This window comes from Phoenix dactylifera, unplaced genomic scaffold (assembly GCF_009389715.1).
Source record: "Phoenix dactylifera cultivar Barhee BC4 unplaced genomic scaffold, palm_55x_up_171113_PBpolish2nd_filt_p 001131F, whole genome shotgun sequence".
NCBI classification, from domain to species: domain Eukaryota; kingdom Viridiplantae; phylum Streptophyta; class Magnoliopsida; order Arecales; family Arecaceae; genus Phoenix; species Phoenix dactylifera.
The window spans coordinates 93,127-117,366 of NW_024068474.1; the positions used below are offsets into that span (position 1 = coordinate 93,127).

Consider the following 24,240-nt stretch of genomic DNA (forward strand, 5'->3'; position numbering starts at 1 on the left):
CTACAAGCTGGACTTGCCAAGTGAATATGGTAATGTAAGTGCTACCTTTAATATGGCTGATCTATCTTTGTTTGATGTAGGTGATGAATCTGATTCGAGGACAAATCTTTTTGAAGAGGGAGGGAATGATAGAGATGCAACCAGCCCATCTAAAGATCCTTTGCATGGAATTGAAGGTCCTATGACTAGGGCCAAGACTAAGAGGATGAAACAAGCTTTGGAAAGCCTGATCATAAAAATCAAAGGAAAAGAAGACCAACGTGAGATAGAGGCTGCACCTAATTGGGTCACTTTCATACAATTGGGTGAAGATGCTTTGAGTCCAACCTGAAAACAACACTTTGGAAAGTCCAAATCACATGACAAGAAGCATTCATGGGAATGCCAACTTTCCTATTGTATTTGGATTTTCGTGCATATTTTTGGGGTGATTTTTCAGATGATATTTTGTATTCCCCCAAGTCACATTCAGACTTTCTTGTAGTTCCCAAAGTCACTATAATTATTTTAGGATCTTTTTCCTAAGTTCTGGTTACTTTTCTAGGAGTAGGTGTAACATGCTTTTTTCCAAGCGTTAGTAAACGCAGCCTTGGTAAATGCATGACAAGTGTGCTATGTAATTTCCTAGGAGTTGCTTCTCTTTGAAGCCATTTCAGCCTTAAAATAGCACCTGATTGTACTTGAGAGGGGGAGGACGCATGAATGAAATTTTAGAGTTTCTCTTATGTGAGAGCTTCACCTTTGTTCTTGGATTAGAACTTGATAGTGTTGGTTCTACCGGCAGGTCGCGGTTAGGGTCACGCTTCTTTTGATAACTTTGGTTCTACCGGCAGGTCACGGATAGGGTCAAGTTCCTCTTTCTCTACCTATTTTCAGGACGGTCCGAAGTATGCTCTTATCAAATAGAGGTCCAATCCCCCGATGCAACTATCCCACTGTATCCAGCCGAGACTAATCAACGCCGAAAAGATCTTAGCAACTCTACTATGGTGGACGACCAATCGACTTAATATTGGGTAATCAGATCTTAGTGATTCCAACCTTGAGCTTTCCATAGAAGGTAATCGGTCAATTGGCCAGGTAAGCAGGTGGGAGGCTCTCCTTACTTAGAGAGTAAGGTCCTAATTTAGTAACCACCTTTGAACTTTCCTAAATACCAATTAGATCAATTAATCAAATATGGCTAGCTCAATGTATCATTCACTCTCGATTGATTTAGGAAGAGTTTAGGTCTCCTGGGATTTATATCTAATGTAACCATCTATCCCATACCATATGTCATTCGATTTACATCTTATGTAAATATCACATTATCAAATTTACATCCTATGTAATTATGAAACCCTTTCATATATTATGTGATTACATCTTATGTAAATGACATAATTATTTCAGTTTACATCTTATGTAAATGTCTTATTGTTTAAGGATTTTATTATATCTCATGCAAATAAATTTTGTTTAACTAATACATACATCTCATGCATACATTGTTTTAAACATAACCTTAAACAAGTATGAACATTATGATTACCATATGCATCTCATGTATAATTTTTTTTAGATCTGAAACTTTAAGCCTATTATGCTAGTCTCTAGATTTTAGATCATGCATTACTTGATTTCAAGCATTGTAATCTCATTGCAATTCAAAAATAATTTGCAAGATGAAACCAAATAAAAATCTGCATGCTGAAAATTTCAGCAACCTAAAATTTCAGCTCGCAGAAAATCCAGTAAGCATAATTTTTTTAAAAATCAGATTAAAAATATGATAATCAATCTTTAAGTCCTAATCATGCTCCCTAGTACTATGGCTCTGATACCACTGCTGAGTTACGCCCCGTGCGATGCGATATTCACAGCGGAATTCGCACGGGACGTCGTTCATCGCATTAACGTGCCTCAGATCATAGAATTCAAAATTTTTTCTGGATCCAAATTCAGAAGATCTTTAAACTCATTAGGAAGAAAAGATTAGGATCTGAGGAGGGTTGATTAAGATTCATAAAACTGAAACAAAATCAGAAATTATTGATTTGAAGATCTCATCTTCAAAAATTCTGTAGGTGTAGGACACCGCAGCCTGATGATCTTTCTACATTCTTGGTTAAGCCACACACATGTCCTGCCTCTACAGGTATTCACACGAGGATCTAATCATCTGAGATAGGGTCTTACCGGAATGCTAGCTCCTTGCAAAGACCTCCCATGACTATCAAATAGATTGGAAGATAAAAATCTACCGCGTACCTCTTTGAAGAAGAACCCTTTCTTCTTCAACCTCGCTCGTTATGGAGGAAGATGAGGGATGTAGCTTTAACCGTGGATCTTTCTTTCCTTGTACCCGTGGAAGAAAAGAATGAAGAACACCCCTTGCTGCCGTGGAGAAGGAGAAGAGGAAGAAGGGGCTGACGTGAGGAAGAACACCTTCTTCCTTGGCGTGATTTGATTTCTTCCTTTGCTTCTTCTTCTTCTTTTCTTTCCAACACTTGGAGGAAGAAGAACCCTTTCACCTTGCTTCCATGAGGAGAGAAGAGGGCCTCCTCTTGCTGCCGTGGGAAAGGAAGAAGGGAAGTGGGTAGGAGGCGTGGAGAGGAAGAGGAGAACCAATCCTTATAACGCCTCCAGGGTCCTTTAAATAGATTTGGGTCGAGTGTTTTTTCCAAAGTCTATCATGAGTAGGAGACAAACTTATCAAAATAACCCACCCTTAGATTAATGCCAAGTGTCCAATCCATGTGCCCATGGTGCCATCAAATCAATGCATGACATGTGTCCACTTAATCAATTGATTAGAGCCTAATCCAATTAGGTTTAATCCTATGGCGCCATGATCAAATCCTAATCCAATTAGGTCTTGATCAATTCCAATTACAAGCCCCAATTCCTAATCTTAATAAGACTTTAGGCTAGCTAGGAGAGAGATGGTGTGGCGTCATGCATGATAGAGTGCCATGTGGACTTTAGAGTACACATGGTGTGAACACGACTTAAATCATTTGATCCTACAACGACATGTGGACTTTAAAATCCGTGCAAACCCTAGTTTAATCCAATTGACCCAATAATGAAATCAAATCAATTTGGGTCAAATCCAATTTAATTTGGCTCATTTAAACAGCCCAACTGCAATCCAATGGCAATCAATTTTACTTAATTCTTCTTCTATTAACTCACTAACACTTAGTGGGTTAATTCAATCACCAATCATATTGATGATTGTCTTCTATTGTGATTCTAAATCACAATTATGATAGTCTGACTAATTAAATCCTCTATGTGTGTGATCCCTTAGGTTCTGTTCTAACTGGTAGTGAGACATATTGAGATCTCCATCTCAATATCACTGAAACTTCTTTCAGTGGATTGAAACAATTTCAGTTCTACTCTTAGGGTTTACTGATCACTAAGTGAATACCTTCAAGTCTCGCAATCCACTAGTAACACCTGGCAGTATGTGGTGGCAACCCAGCAGAAGAAATATCTGAACCTCTCGGTACAGTTAGCGTATGATACAGTCCCTCTGTCATGGATTCCGACGTGACGGAGGTTATGGATATCTTGTCAAATCTCATTGTCCGTCATATGTCAAATTTATTCAACTTCCAATTCAAGATATGAAAAACTCTTTTTCCAAAATACCTGGCCAGAAATTTATCGAACTCAGTCTCATAAATCACATAGAATCACTCCTAATCTATCAAGATCGATAGATCCCATCTAGATGCAACCCTATTCCAAAATGAACCTACCGCAACCAATCCGCACTAAAAGGATCCGAATGGCTAGGGCCCAAGTTCTCATGCTCGTCAAACTAAAGCAACTTCACAGTGAATAGCTGAGGCATTGTAGGTCAAAGGATCAGTCATACAACTGCAGCATAAGTAGTCACTGACGAGTGGATAGACATCCATGTGACTACTTTCTTTGGTCACGCTCAGTACCTTGTTCTCTAACAAGTACTCACACAATCATTCCAGTTTCTCTACACCATGGACTCGAGACTCGTCCGTCTGACTAAGTGATATATGCACTAATCTCAGCAGATCGATCACCGTCCCTCATGATAGATCTATCGATCAGGAGCATTTAGAAATTAATCCCTAATGACACATACCTCAAATTCTTAACTCCTTGAGAATGTGTCATATCTATTAATTTCTTGGATGATTCATGGACACATACAAACATAAATGAAAAACAAATTGTCCAATCTTATTTATTGATAACAGTCGAATTACAAATTTGTACCTCATATTACAAATATGCATCAGTCAGGTTGGCTTCTAGGGCATACTTCTAACATAAGGTGGATTCTGAGGATTGCAAACCTTGCAATCCAACGAAGTTGTGCCCCATCCCAATGGTTTAGAATATTTATCAGATAAAAACCTAAATTCTCACATTCAAGCAATTATTCATCCCAACATTTTTTTTTAGTATTCATCAACCCACATCCCTCAAACTACAATGACTGCAATAAGGAAAAAGTTAGTCTATATCTAGTATGGCATTTGCTAAGATTAAAATGTTAGCTATTTCTCAAGCATCATTAAGCTTGTTCTTAGGCTTTTTACTTCCGTATAAGATTATTCAAAAAGTCCTAAACTATTGCCCTATTTTGCTTCCTAATGAATCAATCCCCTATAACCCCGTCATCACCAAAAGATTTGCACCCCAGCAAGCAGGGTATAGTTTAAATTAGCACTAAGACCTTTTGAACCTATTTCACCCTATTTTTCCTTCTCATTATAATTTCTCTCTTCCACCAGCGAGTGCGGATGCTTGCTATCATATGCTACTAGCCCTTCGGCTATTGCCCACCACCACCACCACCTAGCTGTCGCCCTTCCCCTCCCTTTCTTCTATTTTGAGAGAAACATGAAGTTCCTTCTCCTTCATTCTCTCTCTATATCTTATGTGGGCCCTAGAAGAGGGTACTTTCCTTTGTCTTCTTTTAGTGTTTTTCCTCAATCAACCCTAGTAGAAGAATTTGAACTAACTTGGTGACTACCCATCATGCCTTGCCCAATTAGAGAATGGCCTACACCTAAGCATGCAAATGAGGTAAGAAGTTTTCATAGTTTAGCAAGTTTTTATAGAAGGTTTGTAAAGAACTTTAGTTCTATTGCTGCACCTTTGAATGAACTTGTTAAAAAGAATGTTGTGTTTAAGTGGAATGATGTGCATGAGGAAGCTTTTAATTCATTAAAAGAAAAATTGACCAATGCACCTTTGCTTTGTTTGCCTAATTTTGATAAAGCTTTTGAAATTGAATGTGATGCATCTGGTGTTGGTATAGGGGCCGTACTAATGCAGGACTCTAAACCAATTGCTTACTTTAGTGAAAAAGCTTATTGGGGCATCATTGAATTATTCCACGTATGACAAAGAGTTGTACGCTTTGGTGAGAGCTTTGCAAACTTGACAACACTACTTGTGGTCAAGGGAATTCATAATTCATTCTGACCATCAAAGCTTGAAGTTTCTATGATCTCAAGGTAAGCTTCAAAAAAGACATGCCAAGTGGTTGGAATTTATTGAGATGTTTCCTTATGTAATCAAGTACAAGAATGGTGAGGAAAACATAGTGGCTGACGCATTGTCCAGAAGGTATGCATTGCTTACTTCTTTGCAAACTAAATTACTTGGTTTTGAGTTTATAAAGGCTTATATGCTAATGATTCTGACTTTGGCCAAGTATGGGATTCTTGTTCTAAACATGCTTTTGGGGACTACTATAGGCATGATGGTTTCTTGTTTAAGAAAAATAAGTTGTGTGTGCATGTTTGTTCCTTGCGTGAAATGCTAGTTAGAGAAAGTCATGGTGGTGGATTGATGGGACATTTTGGGATAAAAAGGACTTCAGAAATATTGCATGAGCATTTTTATTGGTCTAACATGAAGCATGATGTGCAATCTGTCTGTGATAAGTGCATAGCATGTAAACAAGCTAAATCTAAAGTCATGCCCCATGGCTTCTATACACCTTTGCCTGTGTCTAATCAACCTTGGACTGATATTTCAATGGATTTTGTGTTAGGATTACCTCGATCTCAAGGTGGCAAAGATAGTATATTTGTCGTTGTTGATAGGTTTAGTAAAATGGCACATTTCATTGCATGCTCTAAAACCAATGATGCAACACATATTGCTGATCTGTTCTTTAAAGAGATAATGCGCTTGCATGGATTGCCTAGAACAATAGAAGTGATAGGGATGTGAAGTTCCTAAGTCATTTTTGGAAAACTTTGCGGAATAAACTAGGAACAAAACTCTTATTTTCTACTGTTGCACATCCTCAAATGGATGGACAAACTGAAGTAGTAAATAAAACACTTACTACCTTATTGCGTGCTATCATTCAAAAGAATTTGAAAAATTGAGAGAAATGCTTGCCACATGTTGAGTTTGCTTATAATAGAACTGTTCATTCTACTACTTCTTATTCTCCTTTTGAAGTTGTGTATGGCTTTAATCCTTTGACTCCTTTGGACATCTTACCTTTGCCTACTAATGAGTGTACCAATTTGGATGGTAAGAAAAAGGCGGATACTATTAGGGAGTTGCATGCAAAAGTTCGAGCCAACATTGAGAGGAAGAATGAGCAATATGCAAAGCAAGCAAATAAGGGGCGTATTAAAGTTATTTTTGAACCGGGAGATTGGGTTTGGGTTCATATGAGGAAGGAGAGGTTTCCCACTCAAAGAAAATCTAAGCTGCAAACAAGAGGAGATGGACCCTTCCAAGTACTAGAGAAGATCAATGACAATGCCTACAAGCTGGACTTGCCAAGTGAATATGGTAATGTAAATGCTACCTTTAATGTGGCTGATCTATCTTTGTTTGATGTAGGTGATGAATCTGATTCGAGGACGAATCTTTTTGAAGAGGGAGGGAATGATAGAGATGCAACCAGCCCATCTAAAGATCCTTTGCATGGAATTGAAGGTCCTATGACTAGGGCCAAGACTAAGAGGATGAAACAAGCTTTGGAAAGCCTGATCATAAAAATCAAAGGAAAAGAAGACCAACGTGAGATAGAGGCTGCACCTAATTGGGTCACTTTCATACAATTGGGTGAAGATGCTTTGAGTCCAACCTGAAGACAACACTTTGGAAAGTCCAAATCACATGACAAGATGCATTCGTGGGAAGGCCAACTTTCCTATTGTATTTGGATTTTCGTGCATATTTTCGGGGTGATTTTTCAGATGATATTTTGTATTCCCCCAAGTCACATTCAGACTTTCTTGTAGTTCCCAAAGTCACTATAATTACTTTGGAATCTTTTTCCTAAGTTCTGGTTACTTTTCTAGGAGTTGGTGTAACATGCTTTTTTCCAAGCCTTGGTAAACGCAGCCTTGGTAAATGCATGACAAGTGTGCTATGTAATTTCCTAGGAGTTGCTTCTGTTTGAAGCCATTTCAGCCTTAAAATAGCACCTGATTGTACTTGAGAGGGGGAGGACGCATGAATGAAATTTTAGAGTTCCTCTTATGTGAGAGCTTCACCTTTGTTCTTGGATTAGAACTTGATAGTGTTGGTTCTACCGGCAGGTCGCGGTTAGGGTCACGCTTCTTTTGATAACTTTGGTTCTACCGGCAGGTCGCGGATAGGGTCAAGTTCCTCTTTCTCTACCTATTTTCAGGACGGTCCGAAGTATGCTCTTATCAAATAGAGGTCCAATCCCCCGATGCAACTATCCCACTGTATCCAGCCGAGACTAATCAACGCCGAAAAGATCTTAGCAACTCTACTATGGTGGACGACCAATCGACTTAATATTGGGTAATCAGATCTTAGTGATTCCAACCTTGAGCTTTCCATAGAAGGTAATCGGTCAATTGGCCAGGTAAGCAGGTGGGAGGCTCTCCTTACTTAGAGAGTAAGGTCCTAATTAAGTAACCACCTTTGAACTTTCCTAAATACCAATTAGATCAATTAATCAAATATGGCTAGCTCAATGTATCATTCACTCTCGATTGATTTAGGAAGATTTTAGGTCTCCTGGGATTTATATCTAATGTAACCATCTATCCCATACCATATGTCATTCGATTTACATCTTATGTAAATATCACATTATCAAATTTACATCCTATGTAATTATGAAACCCTTTCATATATTATGTGATTACATCTTATGTAAATGACATAATTATTTCAGTTTACATCTTCTGTAAATGTCTTATTGTTCAAGGATTTTATTATATCTCATGCAAATAAATTTTGTTTAACTAATACATACATCTCATGCATACATTGTTTTAAACATAACCTTAAACAAGTATGAACATTATGATTACCATATGCATCTCATGTATAATTTTGTTTAGATTTGAAACTTTAAGCCTATTATGCTAGTCTCTAGATTTTAGATCATGCATTACTTGATTTCAAGCATTGTAATCTCATTGCAATTCAAAAATAATTTGCAAGATGAAACCAAATAAAAATCTGCATGCTGAAAATTTCAGCAACCTAAAATTTCAGCTCGCAGAAAATCCAGTAAGCATAATTTTTTTAAAAATCAGATTAAAAATATGATAATCAATCTTTAAGTCCTAATCATGCTCCCTAGTACCATGGCTCTGATACCACTGCTGAGTTACGCCCCGTGCGATGCGATATTCGCAGCGGAATTCGCACGGGACGTCGTTCATCACATTAACGTGTCTCAGATCGTAGAATTCAAAATTTTTTCTGGATCCAAATTCAGAAGATCTTTAAACTCATTAGGAAGAAAAGATTAGGATCTGAGGAGGGTTGATTAAGATTCATAAAACTGAAACAAAATCAGAAATTATTGATTTGAAGATCTCATCTTCAAAAATTCTGTAGGTGTAGGACACCGCAGCCTGATGATCTTTCTAGATTCTTGGTTAAGCCGCACACATGTCCTGCCTCTACAGGTATCCACACGAGGATCTAATCATCTGAGATAGGGTCTTACCGGAATGCTAGCTCCTTGCAAAGACCTCCCATGACTATCAAATAGATTGGAAGATAAATATCTGCCGCATACCTCTTTGAAGAAGAACCCTTTCTTCTTCAACCTCGCTCGTTATGGAGGAAGATGAGGGATGTAGCTTTAACCGTGGATCTTTCTTTCCTTGCACCCGTGGAAGAAAAGAATGAAGAACACCCCTTGCTGCCGTGGAGAAGGAGAAGAGGAAGAAGGGGCTGACGTGAGGAAGAACACCTTCTTCCTTGGCCTGATTTGATTTCTTCCTTTGCTTCTTCTTCTTCTTTTCTTTCCAACACTTGGAGGAAGAAGAACCCTTTCACCTTGCTTCCATGAGTAGAGAAGAGGGCCTCCTCTTGCTGCCGTGGGAAAGGAAGAAGGGAAGAGGGTAGGAGGCGTGGAGAGGAAGAGGAGAACCAATCCTTATAACGCCTCCAGGGTCCTTTAAATAGATTTGGGTCGAGTGTTTTTTCCAAAGTCTATCATGAGTAGGAGACAAACTTATCAAAATAACCCACCCTTAGATTAATGCCAAGTGTCCAATCCATGTGCCCATGGTGCCATCAAATCAATGCATGACATGTGTCCACTTAATCAATTGATTAGAGCCTAATCCAATTAGGTTTAATCCTATGGCGCCATGATCAAATCCTAATCCAATTAGGTCTTGATCAATTCCAATTACAAGCCCCAATTCCTAATCTTATTAGGACTTTAGGCTAGCTAGGAGAGAGATGGTGTGGCGTCATGCATGATAGAGTGCCATGTGGACTTCAGAGTACACATGGTGTGAACACGACTTAAATCATTTGATCCTACAACGACATGTGGACTTTAAAATCCGTGCAAACCCTAGTTTAATCCAATTGACCCAATCATGAAATCAAATCAATTTGGGTCAAATCCAATTTAATTTGGCTCATTTAAACAGCCCAACTGCAATCCAATGGCAATCAATTTCACTTAATTCTTCTTCCATTAACTCACTAACACTTAGTCGGTTAATTCAATCACCAATCATATTGATGATTGTCTTCTATTGTGATTCTAAATCACAATTATAATAGTCTGACTAATTAAATCCTCTATGTGTGTGATCCCTTAGGTTCTATTCTAACTGGTAGTGAGACATATTGAGATCTCCATCTCAATATCACTGAAACTTCTTTCAGTGGATTGAAACAATTTCAGTTCTACTCTTAGGGTTTACTGATCACTAAGTGAATACCTTCAAGTCTCGCAATCCACTAGTAACACCTGGCAGTATGTGGTGGGAACCCAGCAGAAGAAATATCTGAACCTCTCGGTACAGTTAGCTTATGATACAGTCCCTCTGTCATGGATTCTGACGTGACGGAGGTTATGGATATCTTGTCAAATCTCATTGTCCGTCATATGTCAAATTTATTCAACTTCCAATTCAAGATATGAAAAACTCTTTTTCCAAAATACCTGGCCAGAAATTTATCGAACTCAGTCTCATAAATCACATAGGATCACTCCTAATCTATCAAGATCGATAGATCCCATCTAGATGCAACCCTATTCCAAAATGAACCTACTGCAACCAATCCGCACTAAAAGGATCCGAATGGCTAGGGCCCAAGTTCTCATGCTCGTCAAACTAAAGCAACTTCATAGTGAATAGCTGAGGCATTGTAGGTCAAAGGATCAGTCATACAACTGTAGCATAAGTAGTCACTGACGAGTGGATAGACATCCATGTGACTACTTTCTTTGGTCACGCTCAGTACCTTGTTCTCTAACAAGTACTCACACAATCATTCCAGTTTCTCTACACCATGGACTCGAGACTCGTCCATCTGACTAAGTGACATATGCACTAATCTCAGCAGATCGATCACCGTCCCTCATGATAGATCTATCGATCAGGAGCATTTAGAAATTAATCCCTAATGACACATACCTCAAATTCTTAACTCCTTGAGAATGTGTCATATCTATTAATTTCTTGGATGATTCATGGACACATACAAACATAAATGAAAAACAAATTGTCCAATCTTATTTATTGATAACAGTCGAATTACAAATTTGTACCTCAGATTACAAATATGCATCAGTCAGGTTGGCTTCTAGGGCATACTTCTAACATAAGGTGGATTCTGAGGATTGCAAACCTTGCAATCCAACGAAGTTGTGCCCCATCCCAATGGTTTAGAATATTTATCAGATAAAAACCTAAATTCTCACATTCAAGCAATTATTCATCCCAACATTTTTTTTTAGTATTCATCAACCCACATCCCTCAAACTACAATGACTGCAATAAGGAAAAAATTAGTCTATATCTAGTATGGCATTTGCTAAGATTAAAATGTTAGCTATTTCTCAAGCATCATTAAGCTTGTTCTTTGGCTTTTTACTTCCGTATAAGATTATTCAAAAAGTCCTAAACTATTGCCCTATTTTGCTTCCTAATGAATCAATCCCCTATAACCCCGTCATCACCAAAATATTTGCACCCCAGCAAGCAGGGTATAGTTTAAATTAGCACTAAGACCTTTTGAACCTGTTTCACCCTATTTTTCCTTCTCATTATAATTTCTCTCTTCCACCAGCGAGTGCGGATGCTTGCTATCATATGCTACTAGCCCTTCGGCTATTGCCCACCACCACCACCACCTAGCTGTCGCCCTTCCCCTCCCTTTCTTCTATTTTGAGAGAAACATGAAGTTCCTTCTCCTTCATTCTCTCTCTATATCTTATGTGGGCCCTAGAAGAGGGTCCTTTCCTTTGTCTTCTTTTAGTGTTTTTCCTCAATCAACCCTAGTAGAAGAATTTGAACTAACTTGGTGACTACCCATCATGCCTTCAAGCCTTCTTCGATCATCCCTTGACAATCCTAGATATGTTACCCTTGCCCAATTAGAGAATGGCCTACACCTAAGAATGCAAATGAGGTAAGAAGTTTTCATGGTTTAGCAAGTTTTTATAGAAGGTTTGTAAAGAACTTTAGTTCTATTGTTGCACCTTTGAATGAACTTGTTAAAAAGAATGTTGTGTTTAAGTGGAATGATGTGCATGAGGAAGCTTTTAATTCATTAAAAGAAAAATTGACCAATGCACCTTTGCTTTGTTTGCCTAATTTTGATAAAGCTTTTGAAATTGAATGTGATGCATCTGGTGTTGGTATAGGGGCCGTACTAATGCAGGACTCTAAACCAATTGCTTACTTTAGTGAAAAGCTTATTGGGGCATCATTGAATTATTCCACGTATGACAAAGAGTTGTACGCTTTGGTGAGAGCTTTGCAAACTTGGCAACACTACTTGTGGTCAAGGGAATTCATAATTCATTCTGACCATCAAAGCTTGAAGTTTCTATGATCTCAAGGTAAGCTTCAAAAAAGACATGCCAAGTGGTTGGAATTCATTGAGATGTTTCCTTATGTAATCAAGTACAAGAATGGTAAGGAAAACATAGTGGCTGACGCATTGTCCAGAAGGTATGCATTGCTTACTTCTTTGCAAACTAAATTACTTGGTTTTGAGTTTATAAAGGACTTATATGCTAATGATTCTGACTTTGGCCAAGTATGGGATTCTTGTTCTAAACATGCTTTTGGGGACTATTATAGGCATGATGGTTTCTTGTTTAAGAAAAATAAGTTGTGTGTGCCTGTTTGTTCCTTGCGTGAAATGCTAGTTAGAGAAAGTCATGGTGGTGGATTGATGGGACATTTTGGGATAAAAAGGACTTCAGAAATATTGCATGAGCATTTTTATTGGTCTAACATGAAGCATGATGTGCAATCTGTCTGTGATAAGTGCATAGCATGTAAACAAGCTAAATCTAAAGTCATGCCCCATGGCTTCTATACACCTTTGCCTGTGTCTAATCAACCTTGGACTGATATTTCAATGGATTTTGTGTTAGGATTACCTCGATCTCAAGGTGGCAAAGATAGTATATTTGTCGTTGTTGATAGGTTTAGTAAAATGGCACATTTCATTGCATGCTCTAAAACCAATGATGCAACACATATTGCTGATCTGTTCTTTAAAGAGATAATGCGCTTGCATGGATTGCCTAGAACAATAGAAGTGATAGGGATGTGAAGTTCCTAAGTCATTTTTGGAAAACTTTGTGGAATAAACTAGGAACAAAACTCTTATTTTCTACTGTTGCACATCCTCAAATAGATGGACAAACTGAAGTAGTAAATAAAACACTTACTACCTTGTTGCGTGCTATCATTCAAAAGAATTTGAAAAATTGAGAGAAATGCTTGCCACATGTTGAGTTTGCTTATAATAGAACTGTTCATTCTACTACTTCTTATTCTCCTTTTGAAGTTGTGTATGGCTTTAATCCTTTGACTCCTTTGGACATCTTACCTTTGCCTACTAATGAGTGTACCAATTTGGATGGTAAGAAAAAGGCGGATACTATTAGGGAGTTGCATGCAAAAGTTCGAGCCAACATTGAGAGGAAGAATGAGCAATATGCAAAGCAAGCAAATAAGGGGCGTATTAAAGTTATTTTTGAACCGGGAGATTGGGTTTGGGTTCATATGAGGAAGGAGAGGTTTCCCACTCAAAGAAAATCTAAGCTGCAAACAAGAGGAGATGGACCCTTCCAAGTACTAGAGAAGATCAATGACAATGCCTACAAGCTGGACTTGCCAAGTGAATATGGTAATGTAAGTGCTACCTTTAATGTGGCTGATCTATCTTTGTTTGATGTAGGTGATGAATCTGATTCGAGGACGAATCTTTTTGAAGAGGGAGGGAATGATAGAGATGCAACCAGCCCATCTAAAGATCCTTTGCATGGAATTGAAGGTCCTATGACTAGGGCCAAGACTAAGAGGATGAAACAAGCTTTGGAAAGCCTGATCATAAAAATCAAAGGAAAAGAAGACCAACGTGAGATAGAGGCTGCACCTAATTGGGTCACTTTCATACAATTGGGTGAAGATGCTTTGAGTCCAACCTGAAGACAACACTTTGGAAAGTCCAAATCACATGACAAGAAGCATTCATGGGAAGGCCAACTTTCCTATTGTATTTGGATTTTCGTGCATATTTTTGGGGTGATTTTTCAGATGATATTTTGTATTCCCCCAAGTCACATTCAGACTTTCTTGTAGTTCCCAAAGTCACTATAATTACTTTGGAATCTTTTTCCTAAGTTTTGGTTACTTTTCTAGGAGTAGGTGTAACATGCTTTTTTCCAAGCCTTGGTAAACGCAGCCTTGGTAAATGCATGACAAGTATGCTATGTAATTTCCTAGGAGTTGCTTCTCTTTGAAGCCATTTCAGCCTTAAAATAGCACCTGATTGTACTTGAGAGGGGGAGGACGCATGAATGAAATTTTAGAGTTTCTCTTATGTGAGAGCTTCACCTTTGTTCTTGGATTAGAACTTGATAGTGTTGGTTCTACCGGCAGGTCGCGGTTAGGGTCACGCTTCTTTTGATAACTTTGGTTCTACCGGCAGGTCGCGGATAGGGTCAAGTTCCTCTTTCTCTACCTATTTTCAGGACGGTCCGAAGTATGCTCTTATCAAATAGAGGTCCAATCCCCCGATGCAACTATCCCACTGTATCCAGCCGAGACTAATCAACGCCGAAAAGATCTTAGCAACTCTACTATGGTGGACGACCAATCGACTTAATATTGGGTAATCAGATCTTAGTGATTCCAACCTTGAGCTTTCCATAGAAGGTAATCGGTCAATTGGCCAGGTAAGCAGGTGGGAGGCTCTCCTTACTTAGAGAGTAAGGTCCTAATTAAGTAACCACCTTTGAACTTTCCTAAATACCAATTAGATCAATTAATCAAATATGGCTAGCTCAATGTATCATTCACTCTCGATTGATTTAGGAAGATTTTAGGTCTCCTGGGATTTATATCTAATGTAACCATCTATCCCATACCATATGTCATTCGATTTACATCTTATGTAAATATCACATTATCAAATTTACATCCTATGTAATTATGAAACCCTTTCATATATTATGTGATTACATCTTATGTAAATGACATAATTATTTCAGTTTACAACTTATGTAAATGTCTTATTGTTTAAGGATTTTATTATATCTCATACAAATAAATTTTGTTTAACTAATACATACATCTCATGCATACATTGTCTTAAACATAACCTTAAACAAGTATGAACATTATGATTACCATATGCATCTCATGTATAATTTTTTTTAGATCTGAAACTTTAAGCCTATTATGCTAGTCTCTAGATTTTAGATCATGCATTACTTGATTTCAAGCATTGTAATCTCATTGCAATTCAAAAATAATTTGCAAGATGAAACCAAATAAAAATCTGCATGCTGAAAATTTCAGCAACCTAAAATTTCAGCTCGCAGAAAATCCAGTAAGCATAATTTTTTTAAAAATCCGATTAAAAATATGATAATCAATCTTTAAGTCCTAATCATGCTCCCTAGTACCATGGCTCTGATACCACTGCTGAGTTACGCCCCGTGCGATGCGATATTCGCAGCGAAATTCGCACGGAACGTCGTTCATCGCATTAACGTGCCTCAGATCATAGAATTCAAAATTTTTTCTGGATCCAAATTCAGAAGATCTTTAAACTCATTAGGAAGAAAAGATTAGGATCTAAGGAGGGTTGATTAAGATTCATAAAACTGAAACAAAATCAGAAATTATTGATTTGAAGATCTCATCTTCAAAAATTCTGTAGGTGTAGGACACCGCAGCCTGATAATCTTTCTAGATTCTTGGTTAAGCCGCACACATGTCCTGCCTCTACAGGTATCCACACGAGGATCTAATCATCTGAGATAGGGTCTTACCGGAATGCTAGCTCCTTGCAAAGACCTTCCATGACTATCAAATAGATTGGAAGATAAAAATCTGCCGCATACCTTTTTGAAGAAGAACCCTTTCTTCTTCAACCTCGCTCGTTATGGAGGAAGATGAGGGATGTAGCTTTAACCGTGGATCTTTCTTTCCTTGCACCCGTGGAAGAAAAGAATGAAGAACACCCCTTGCTGCCGTGGAGAAGGAGAAGAGGAAGAAGGGGCTGACGTGAGGAAGAACACCTTCTTCCTTGGCGTGATTTGATTTCTTCCTTTGCTTCTTCTTCTTCTTTTCTTTCCAACACTTGGAGGAAGAAGAACCCTTTCACCTTGCTTCCATGAGGAGAGAAGAGGGCCTCCTCTTGCTGCCGTGGGAAAGGAAGAAGGGAAGAGGGTAGGAGGCGTGGAGAGGAAGAGGAGAACCAATCCTTATAACGCCTCCAGGGTCCTTTAAATAGATTTGGGTCGAGTGTTTTTTTCCAAAGTCTATCATGAGTAGGAGACAAACTTATCAAAATAACCCACCCTTAGATTAATGCCAAGTGTCCAATCCATGTGCCCATGGTGCCATCAAATCAATGCATGACATGTGTCCACTTAATCAATTGATTAGAGCCTAATCCAATTAGGTTTAATCCTATGGCGCCATGATCAAATCCTAATCCAATTAGGTCTTGATCAATTCCAATTACAAGCCCCAATTCCTAATCTTATTAGGACTTTAGGCTAGCTAGGAGAGAGATGGTGTGGCATCATGCATGATAGAGTGCCATGTGGACTTTAGAGTACACATGGTGTGAACACGACTTAAATCATTTGATCCTACGACGACATGTGGACTTTAAAATCCGTGCAAACCCTAGTTTAATCCAATTGACCCAATCATGAAATCAAATCAATTTGGGTCAAATCCAACTTAATTTGGCTCATTTAAACAGCCCAACTGCAATCCAATGGCAATCAATTTCACTTAATTCTTCTTCCATTAACTCACTAACACTTAGTGGGTTAATTCAATCACCAATCATATTGATGATTGTCTTCCATTGTGATTCACAATTATGATAGTCTGACTAATTAAATCCTCTATGTGTGTGATCCCTTAGGTTCTATTCTAACAGGTTGTGAGACATATTGAGATTTCCATCTCAATATCACTGAAACTTCTTTCAGTGGATTGAAACAATTTCAGTTCTACTCTTAAGGTTTACTGATCACTAAGTGAATACCTTCAAGTCTCGCAATCCACTAGTAACACCTGGCAGTATGTGGTGGCAACCCAGCAGAAGAAATATCTGAACCTCTCGGTACAGTTAGCGTATGATACAGTCCCTCTGTCATGGATTCCGACGTGACGGAGGTTATGGATATCTTGTCAAATCTCATTGTCCGTCATATGTCAAATTTATTCAACTTCCAATTCAAGATATGAAAAACTCTTTTTCCAAAATACCTGGCCAGAAATTTATCGAACTCAGTCTCATAAATCACATAGGATCACTCCTAATCTATCAAGATCGATAGATCCCATCTAGATGCAACCCTATTCCAAAATGAACCTACTGCAACCAATCCGCACTAAAAGGATCCGAATGGCTAGGGCCCAAGTTCTCATGCTCGTCAAACTAAAGCAACTTCATAGTGAATAGCTGAGGCATTGTAGGTCAAAGGATCAGTCATACAACTGCAGCATACAAGTCACTAACGAGTGGATAGACATCCATGTGACTACTTTCTTTGGTCACGCTCAGTACCTTGTTCTCTAACAAGTACTCACATAATCATTCCAGTTTCTTTACACCATGGACTCGAGACTCGTCCATCTGACTAAGTGATATATGCACTAATCTCAGCAGATCGATCACCGTCCCTCATGATAGATCTATCGATCAGGAGCATTTAGAAATTAATCCCTAATGACACATACCTCAAATTCTTAACTCCTTAAGAATGTGTCATATCTATTAATTTCTTGGATGATTCATGGACACATACAAACATAAATGAAAAATAAATTGTCCAATCTTATTTATTGATAACAGTCGAATTACAAATTTGTACCTCAGATTACAAATATGCATCAGTCAGGTTGGCTTCTAGGGCATACTTCTAACATAAGGTGGATTCTGAGGATTGCAAACCTTGCAATCCAACGAAGTTGTGCCCCATCCCAATGGTTTAGAATATTTATCAAATAAAAACCTAAATTCTCACATTCAAGCAATTATTCATCCCAATATTTTTTTTTTAGTATTCATCAACCCACATCCCTCAAACTACAATGACTGCAATAAGGAAAAAATTAGTCTATATCTAGTATGGCATTTGCTAAGATTAAAATGTTAGCTATTTCTCAAGCATCATTAAGCTTGTTCTTAGGCTTTTTACTTCCGTATAAGATTATTCAAAAAGTCCTAAACTATTGCCCTATTTTGCTTCCTAATGAATCAATCCCCTATAACCCCGTCATCACCAAAAGATTTGCACCCCAGCAAGCAGGGTATAGTTTAAATTAGCACTAAGACCTTTTGAACCTGTTTCACCCTATTTTTCCTTCTCATTATAATTTCTCTCTTCCACCAGCGAGTGCGGATGCTTGCTATCATATGCTACTAGCCCTTCGGCTATTGCCCACCACCACCACCACCTAGCTGTCGCCCTTCCCCTCACTTTCTTCTATTTTGAGAGAAACATGAAGTTCCTTCTCCTTCATTCTCTCTCTATATCTTATGTGGGCCCTAGAAGAGGGTCCTTTCCTTTGTCTTCTTTTAGTGTTTTTCCTCAATCAACCCTAGTAGAAGAATTTGAACTAACTTGGTGACTACCCATCATGCCTTCAAGCCTTCTTCGGTCATCCCTTGACAATCCTAGATATGTTACCCTTGCCCAAATTGGACACCGATTCTTGATCTAATGAATTCAAATACACCATTCTAACTGATTTAGGCCACGAGGCATTGCCACCTAGTCGACCTTGTCCTTCTTCCACTCCTTTTCTATATCTTCCATTGTTGCCTTATTTTCTTTGCCAATCTCTTCTAATGGTTGATCTTGATTTTGTTTAGGGATAAAGAAGAAATCTAGCAAGGAGGTTTACCCTTTGGTACTTAAATTAAAGTAGAAGCCTAACCCTTTATTTATTTCAATTCTTAATTAGGGCAAGATAGGAAAAACAAAGATTTAGGGTAATTTGGATATTAAAACTCCAAAGTTAGAAAATTGACAAATAAATTATAAATTAAGTAATATTACTTGTGGTTGATCAATGACAAGTTGGTCCTATATTGATATTAAATTAACTGGTTGTAAATAGTGTATCTGGATTTTGCTGTTGATAGAGGTATGGATCTCAGTATATGATCACCTATAAAGATATACATGTTTACTTATATACTTTTGTATCATGTATCAATGATTTTGTTTTGAGTGAGATATGATTATCATTTTGTTGGTCCAAATATTTGATTTTGATGAGTCCAAAATATATGAGTATGATTCTACTAATCATATGTTCTTGGAGTGTTTAAGCTATCTTATAAGAAGCTATATAATTCTAAAGTGATTTGATGGTTTGGAGAAGCATATGAGCTAAATTTTCCAAGTTGGAGAAGGTTTCATAGTGTTTGGTGAAGTTCTGCAGATGAGGAGTCGATCCCAGACTCTAGGAGTCGAAACAATACTCTGGAGATAACTAGCACATAAGTAGGAATCGACCATAGTTGCATAAAAGCCGACCTCAGAACTTTCACAGGAAGAAGAAAAAAAGGGTGAAAAATAGGGCTTCCAAGAGTTGACCCCATAAATTCAAGAGCTAACCCTAGCCGAGCAGTCAACCCTAAGTAAAGATGAGTCGACCCCATGATGGCCACAAGAGAAAGACAAAAAGCAATGAAAAATAACTTTTTTAGGAGTCGACCCTAGAATCAAAAGTAGATTCTTAGTGATCAGGAGTCGACCCCCCTGCACGTAACAACTCTGACAACTAGTTTTTTAGTTAGTACAATATGTATTAAATGATCTCCAACAACTACTTTCACCTCTCCAACTGTCAAAAAGAGCTCTTCCAGCCATTATTGAAGATATAAATGCTACCACATTTAATTAAAGAGCAAGAATATTTGAGAGTTTTTGGAAAAACAAGAGAGAGTACTCAATTCCACATCCATACTCTTCACCTACCACTTTAAGAGCATTAAGTAGAGGTTCCATTCCAAAGCGAGCAATTAAGAGAGCTCCCCTCCAATATTCAAGCATGCCAAAAGGGTTCAAATTAGTTCAGATTAGGAGCATTCTTTGTATAAATTCTTTTGTTTGTTTTGATTTTATTTGGGTTGTCAAGTTTCAAGGAGAGTTGAAACTTGGGATAGGTTGATCCGTACCTTGAAACAGAGTGTAAAAAGCTCTTCCATGCCCATGAAATGGAATGCCTATCTTGGGGATAAGCTAGAGGTGTTTGGTTTGGCTGTACCAACAAATCAACTTGGTGTTAGTTGATTGCCAAAAAAAATCAACTGGGTTTGGTTGTGAGCCCAAAAATAACGATGATATAATCTTGTGGAATAAATTCTAATAGAATCCCCAAGAAGGGCCTTAGGGAAGTGGAGGTAGGTGTTAGATTTTTCACCAAACCACTATAAACCTTGTATTTGCTGTGTGTGCTTGTTTTTCCTTCATGATTCTTGTTTCCTTTGGTCTTCTTCCAGGATACTTACTTTGTGAGCTTATATTGTATTTTCATAGCACATATTGGTTGCTCTTTATTATCACATCAGTGCATATATAGTCTCTACCGTATATCTTGCGAAATTTTTTAGAAGAACCCAATTCACCTTTCCCTCTTGGGTTGTCATCTTGGGAAACACATTCATCACATGCATGATCACCTATATGAAGATGTACATGTGGGTGTGTGTCTATATATATATATATATATTCTTGTTTCTTTATTGCATATCGATGATTTTGGTTACATGGAATAGCATACCTGATTGCATTGAATTTTGCAAGGAATATAGTATTAGATTGAATTATATTTGGTAAGCATAATTGAATTTTGAATAACTAGATGATTAAGAAAAATTTCGATTAGCCATATTATTGAGAACTTTGGTTTACCATTATGTGTCAAAGCGTGGGGTTATGGATTGCTAGTCACAGGCCAAAATATGATACTTTGATTTGCTGCCATGGGTCAAAGCACTGGATTATGGATTGCCAACCACGAGCCGAAGTATGACACTTTGACCTGCTACCACGGGCTATGCATTGCTAGTCACAAGTCAAAGTATGATCGTGGATAGCCTAAAGCCGAAAAAAAATATTTTCGGATTTGGAACTTGCTACTCAGAGATGGTAGATAAGTTATTATTTGACATATCACTATTGAAAATAATGATTTTTGATGATATATGATATATGATATATTATCTTTGAGTAGAATGGTTATCTAAAGACACCAGTTTATTTGAGTAGTGTTGGTTACTTGGTATGTGAATTCATAATATTTGCATTTATTTTAGTATTTGATTATGTGCTATTTTCTATCTTTGAATTATATATATTAGTATTTGTTGAGATTCTTACTAAGCTGCTAGCATATACCACTTCTTCACTTTTCTTTTTAGACATGCAGGATGCTTGATACTTGCTATAGTTTGGGATTGCTGATGAGAGGAGGCATAGCTTGAATGTTACTGATACTAGTCATTTAACTAAATTTGTAAATTGGACATTTTTTGGCTATTTATTAATGATGGAATTTTTTGTCTTGATGATAGGTTACTCTTATCTAGTAATATTGAGGTTGTGTTTAATTTACAGGACTTGTATTCTTTTCTCAGGCTTGGCCCTATGAGATGTACTGTCGTATTACGTGCCCAACCCGAGTAGTGGATTCGAGGCGTGATGGTAGGAACGGTGAAGAGAGAGGGAGAGGTGAAGAGAGGTTAAGAAAGCAAGAGACAAATAAGATCCAGCCATTCCCTATTTAACGTGATAGGAGCCCTAGCTAGATTGAAAAATACGTAGAGTATACTTTGCCATGTTTAACCAATTTCCCATGAGAGATAACTGAATTTTGCTAGCCTACAACTTAAATCTAGACCCTTCGCTTATAAAAAGAAATGGTTCACACACTAGAAAAAAAGACAACAAAAGCAAAACTCTGATACGTTTTAGAGCCTTCTTATCGATAGGTAGCGGCAGATTGAGCCATGATAAATAAAATAATTCAATCAAGTTCCATCTTGAGCAACATCCTTTAACTTTAGAGAAGAGGAGCCTTTGAGAGCACATCAACTTCAATAACACTCTAGCTCGAAAGATCATCACTTGAATCTTGACAAACATAATCTACTGTAAGGTAACAATTGCCATGAGATTTGTGTTGAGAGAGTATATCCTCCGACATCATTGAATCAGTCCGATAACGAAGGACACCATGATCTTTATGCTCGACAACATCTTGCTAATCTCCATCACAATAACCTCATCGTGCATCACTCCGTTTTTTGCACTCCCAACGACTAAAAAAGGAATTCCTTTCATCTCCAGTTTGGACACCAACCGCAGTGGAAGGGCCTTGAATAGGGAGCAGTGTGTGCTCTTCTCTCCCACAGAATCCCCGTGCTTTTATTTCTTTCTCCCTGTGAACCAGCGCTCGTACGACAACTAGCAACAAGAAAAGAAATTTAAAAAATAAATCAAATTAAAAGCACGGGAAATGACTCCACCACGTAACAGAATGATACGAACCACCCCACCCACTTCACAAAGCCGTACCTTCCGCTGCCCCTTCCTACTTGGACTGCAGCCTTTGTCATGCCTTCCTACTTGGACTCACTCCATCATCACTGCAATCATGGTTCCCACCGTCAATCAAGTGGTCCTTGCACGCGATCTTTGTTGTTGTCACCCTCTTCTTCGCACACCTCCTCCAAGCTCGAACACATCTACGGACTCTATCAGTGATCTTTCTCCTTACAGGACCCCAAATTGGCCACCAAATACCTTCCACCACCCTTTGCAACTCCCCTACAACCTCCCCCATCAATGGCCTCCTCTCTACATTCTCCGAAACGCACCGCACTGCAATACTTAGCATCCGATCGATTGGCCTCAGCATGCCATCGGGCAATGCCACCCTCCGATCGCAAACCTCCGCTACCCGACGAGATCCGATCATCGGCACAGCCCATGCGATGATCGAGGAAGGATCGCCGTCCATGTCCATCACCTTCCTAGAGCTGATGAGCTCCAATAACACCACCCCAAAGCTGAACACATCGCTCTTTGGGCCCAACTGTCCCGACTCCGTGTAGCATGGATCCAAGTAACCTATGGTTCCTGCCGGTACTGTGGAAACTGGTGACTGCGAGCTATCGTCCCTGACTGCAAGGCTGAAGTCGGCGAGCCTCGCGTTCCAGTTGCGGTCTATCAAAATGTTGGCCGACTTGATATCTCGGTGGATGATGGGAGGCTTCGCCTCGTGGAGTGAGAGAATGGCACGGGCGATCTGGATGGCCATGACGGCACGCCGAGGCCAAGAAGGCGGGTCTGGAAGGAGGTGGAGGAGATCATGAAGCGAGCCATTGGGCATGAAGTCCATGATGAGAAACTTGCCTGATGGACCGTGACAGACTCCTATTAGATTGACGACACTCGAATTCTTTATGGACGAAAGTATGTCGATCTCGTTACTTAATTTTGGGTCATCTCCGAGAGTTCGGACCCCTTCCAGTGGCTTCTTCACTGCTACGAGCTTTCCACCTTTGAGCTTGCCTTTGTAGACACTCCCATGGCTTCCCTTCCCAATTAGCTGCTCGAAAGAGAAGCCTTTGGTGGCGGCTTCGATGTTTTCATAGCTGAAGTCCTTCATCCCTCTTCTCTGCTCCTCTTCTTGCTCTTTTGAATGGACTCCTCTTCTCTCCTTGGTGGTGGAAAGTTCAAAGAGAAGGCGTGGGGAGAGCTACAAGGACATGAGGAGGAGGGACAAACTGTGTAGGGAGAAGAGTAAAGGTTTGAAAGGCAAATAAAAAAAGGGGCAAAGGCAAAGGTATCTGAGGAGATGCTAAAGTGGAAATGATGCTGCGTAGCTTTTCTTTGGTCCCCCAGGGAATGTAACTTTGGTCTATGGATTCTGTTATAATATTGCACACAATGTTGGGGTTCGTAGTGACTGTGTCAGTCTAGTACAGCAACTTTGTTCCTATGAGCCAATCCATGTGGGTCACAGCTCCAGCCAATGGGGCTTATTTCTCATGATTAGGAAAAGCTTCGACTGATGGCCCACACGGAAAGTCCTATCATGAAACCATTGGGATCATTTCGACCGACCTGCGATCAATCCTTTACGTTTCATTTAATCCATGGCATGCATCACCCAAGCAGAATACAGCACATTAGCATATTTATAACGATAGTCTAGAGCTATTCTTTTGAGAAATTTTTCA

General features: G+C 38.8%; 1 protein-coding gene across 2 annotated transcripts; it reads right to left on the bottom strand.

Annotated features, from left to right (window-relative positions):
- Window positions 1–22,003: 22,003 nt before the first annotated feature.
- LOC120108027 (serine/threonine-protein kinase-like protein At5g23170) lies at window positions 22,004–23,931 on the bottom strand. Of its 2 annotated transcripts, none has more exons than XR_005509564.1 (2): window positions 22,544–23,931; window positions 22,004–22,459 (listed from the first exon to the last, which is right to left on the bottom strand). XR_005509564.1 is itself a non-coding variant. In XM_039121551.1 (2 exons), the coding sequence occupies exon 1, from the start codon at window positions 23,664–23,666 to the stop codon at window positions 22,608–22,610; it is 1,059 nt and encodes a 352-aa protein (XP_038977479.1). In that variant the 5' UTR covers window positions 23,667–23,866; the 3' UTR covers window positions 22,004–22,459; window positions 22,571–22,607. The 2 variants fall into 2 exon arrangements, 1 of the variants encoding a protein (XP_038977479.1); XM_039121551.1 differs by having other exon boundaries at window positions 22,571–23,866.
- Window positions 23,932–24,240: the final 309 nt, after the last annotated feature.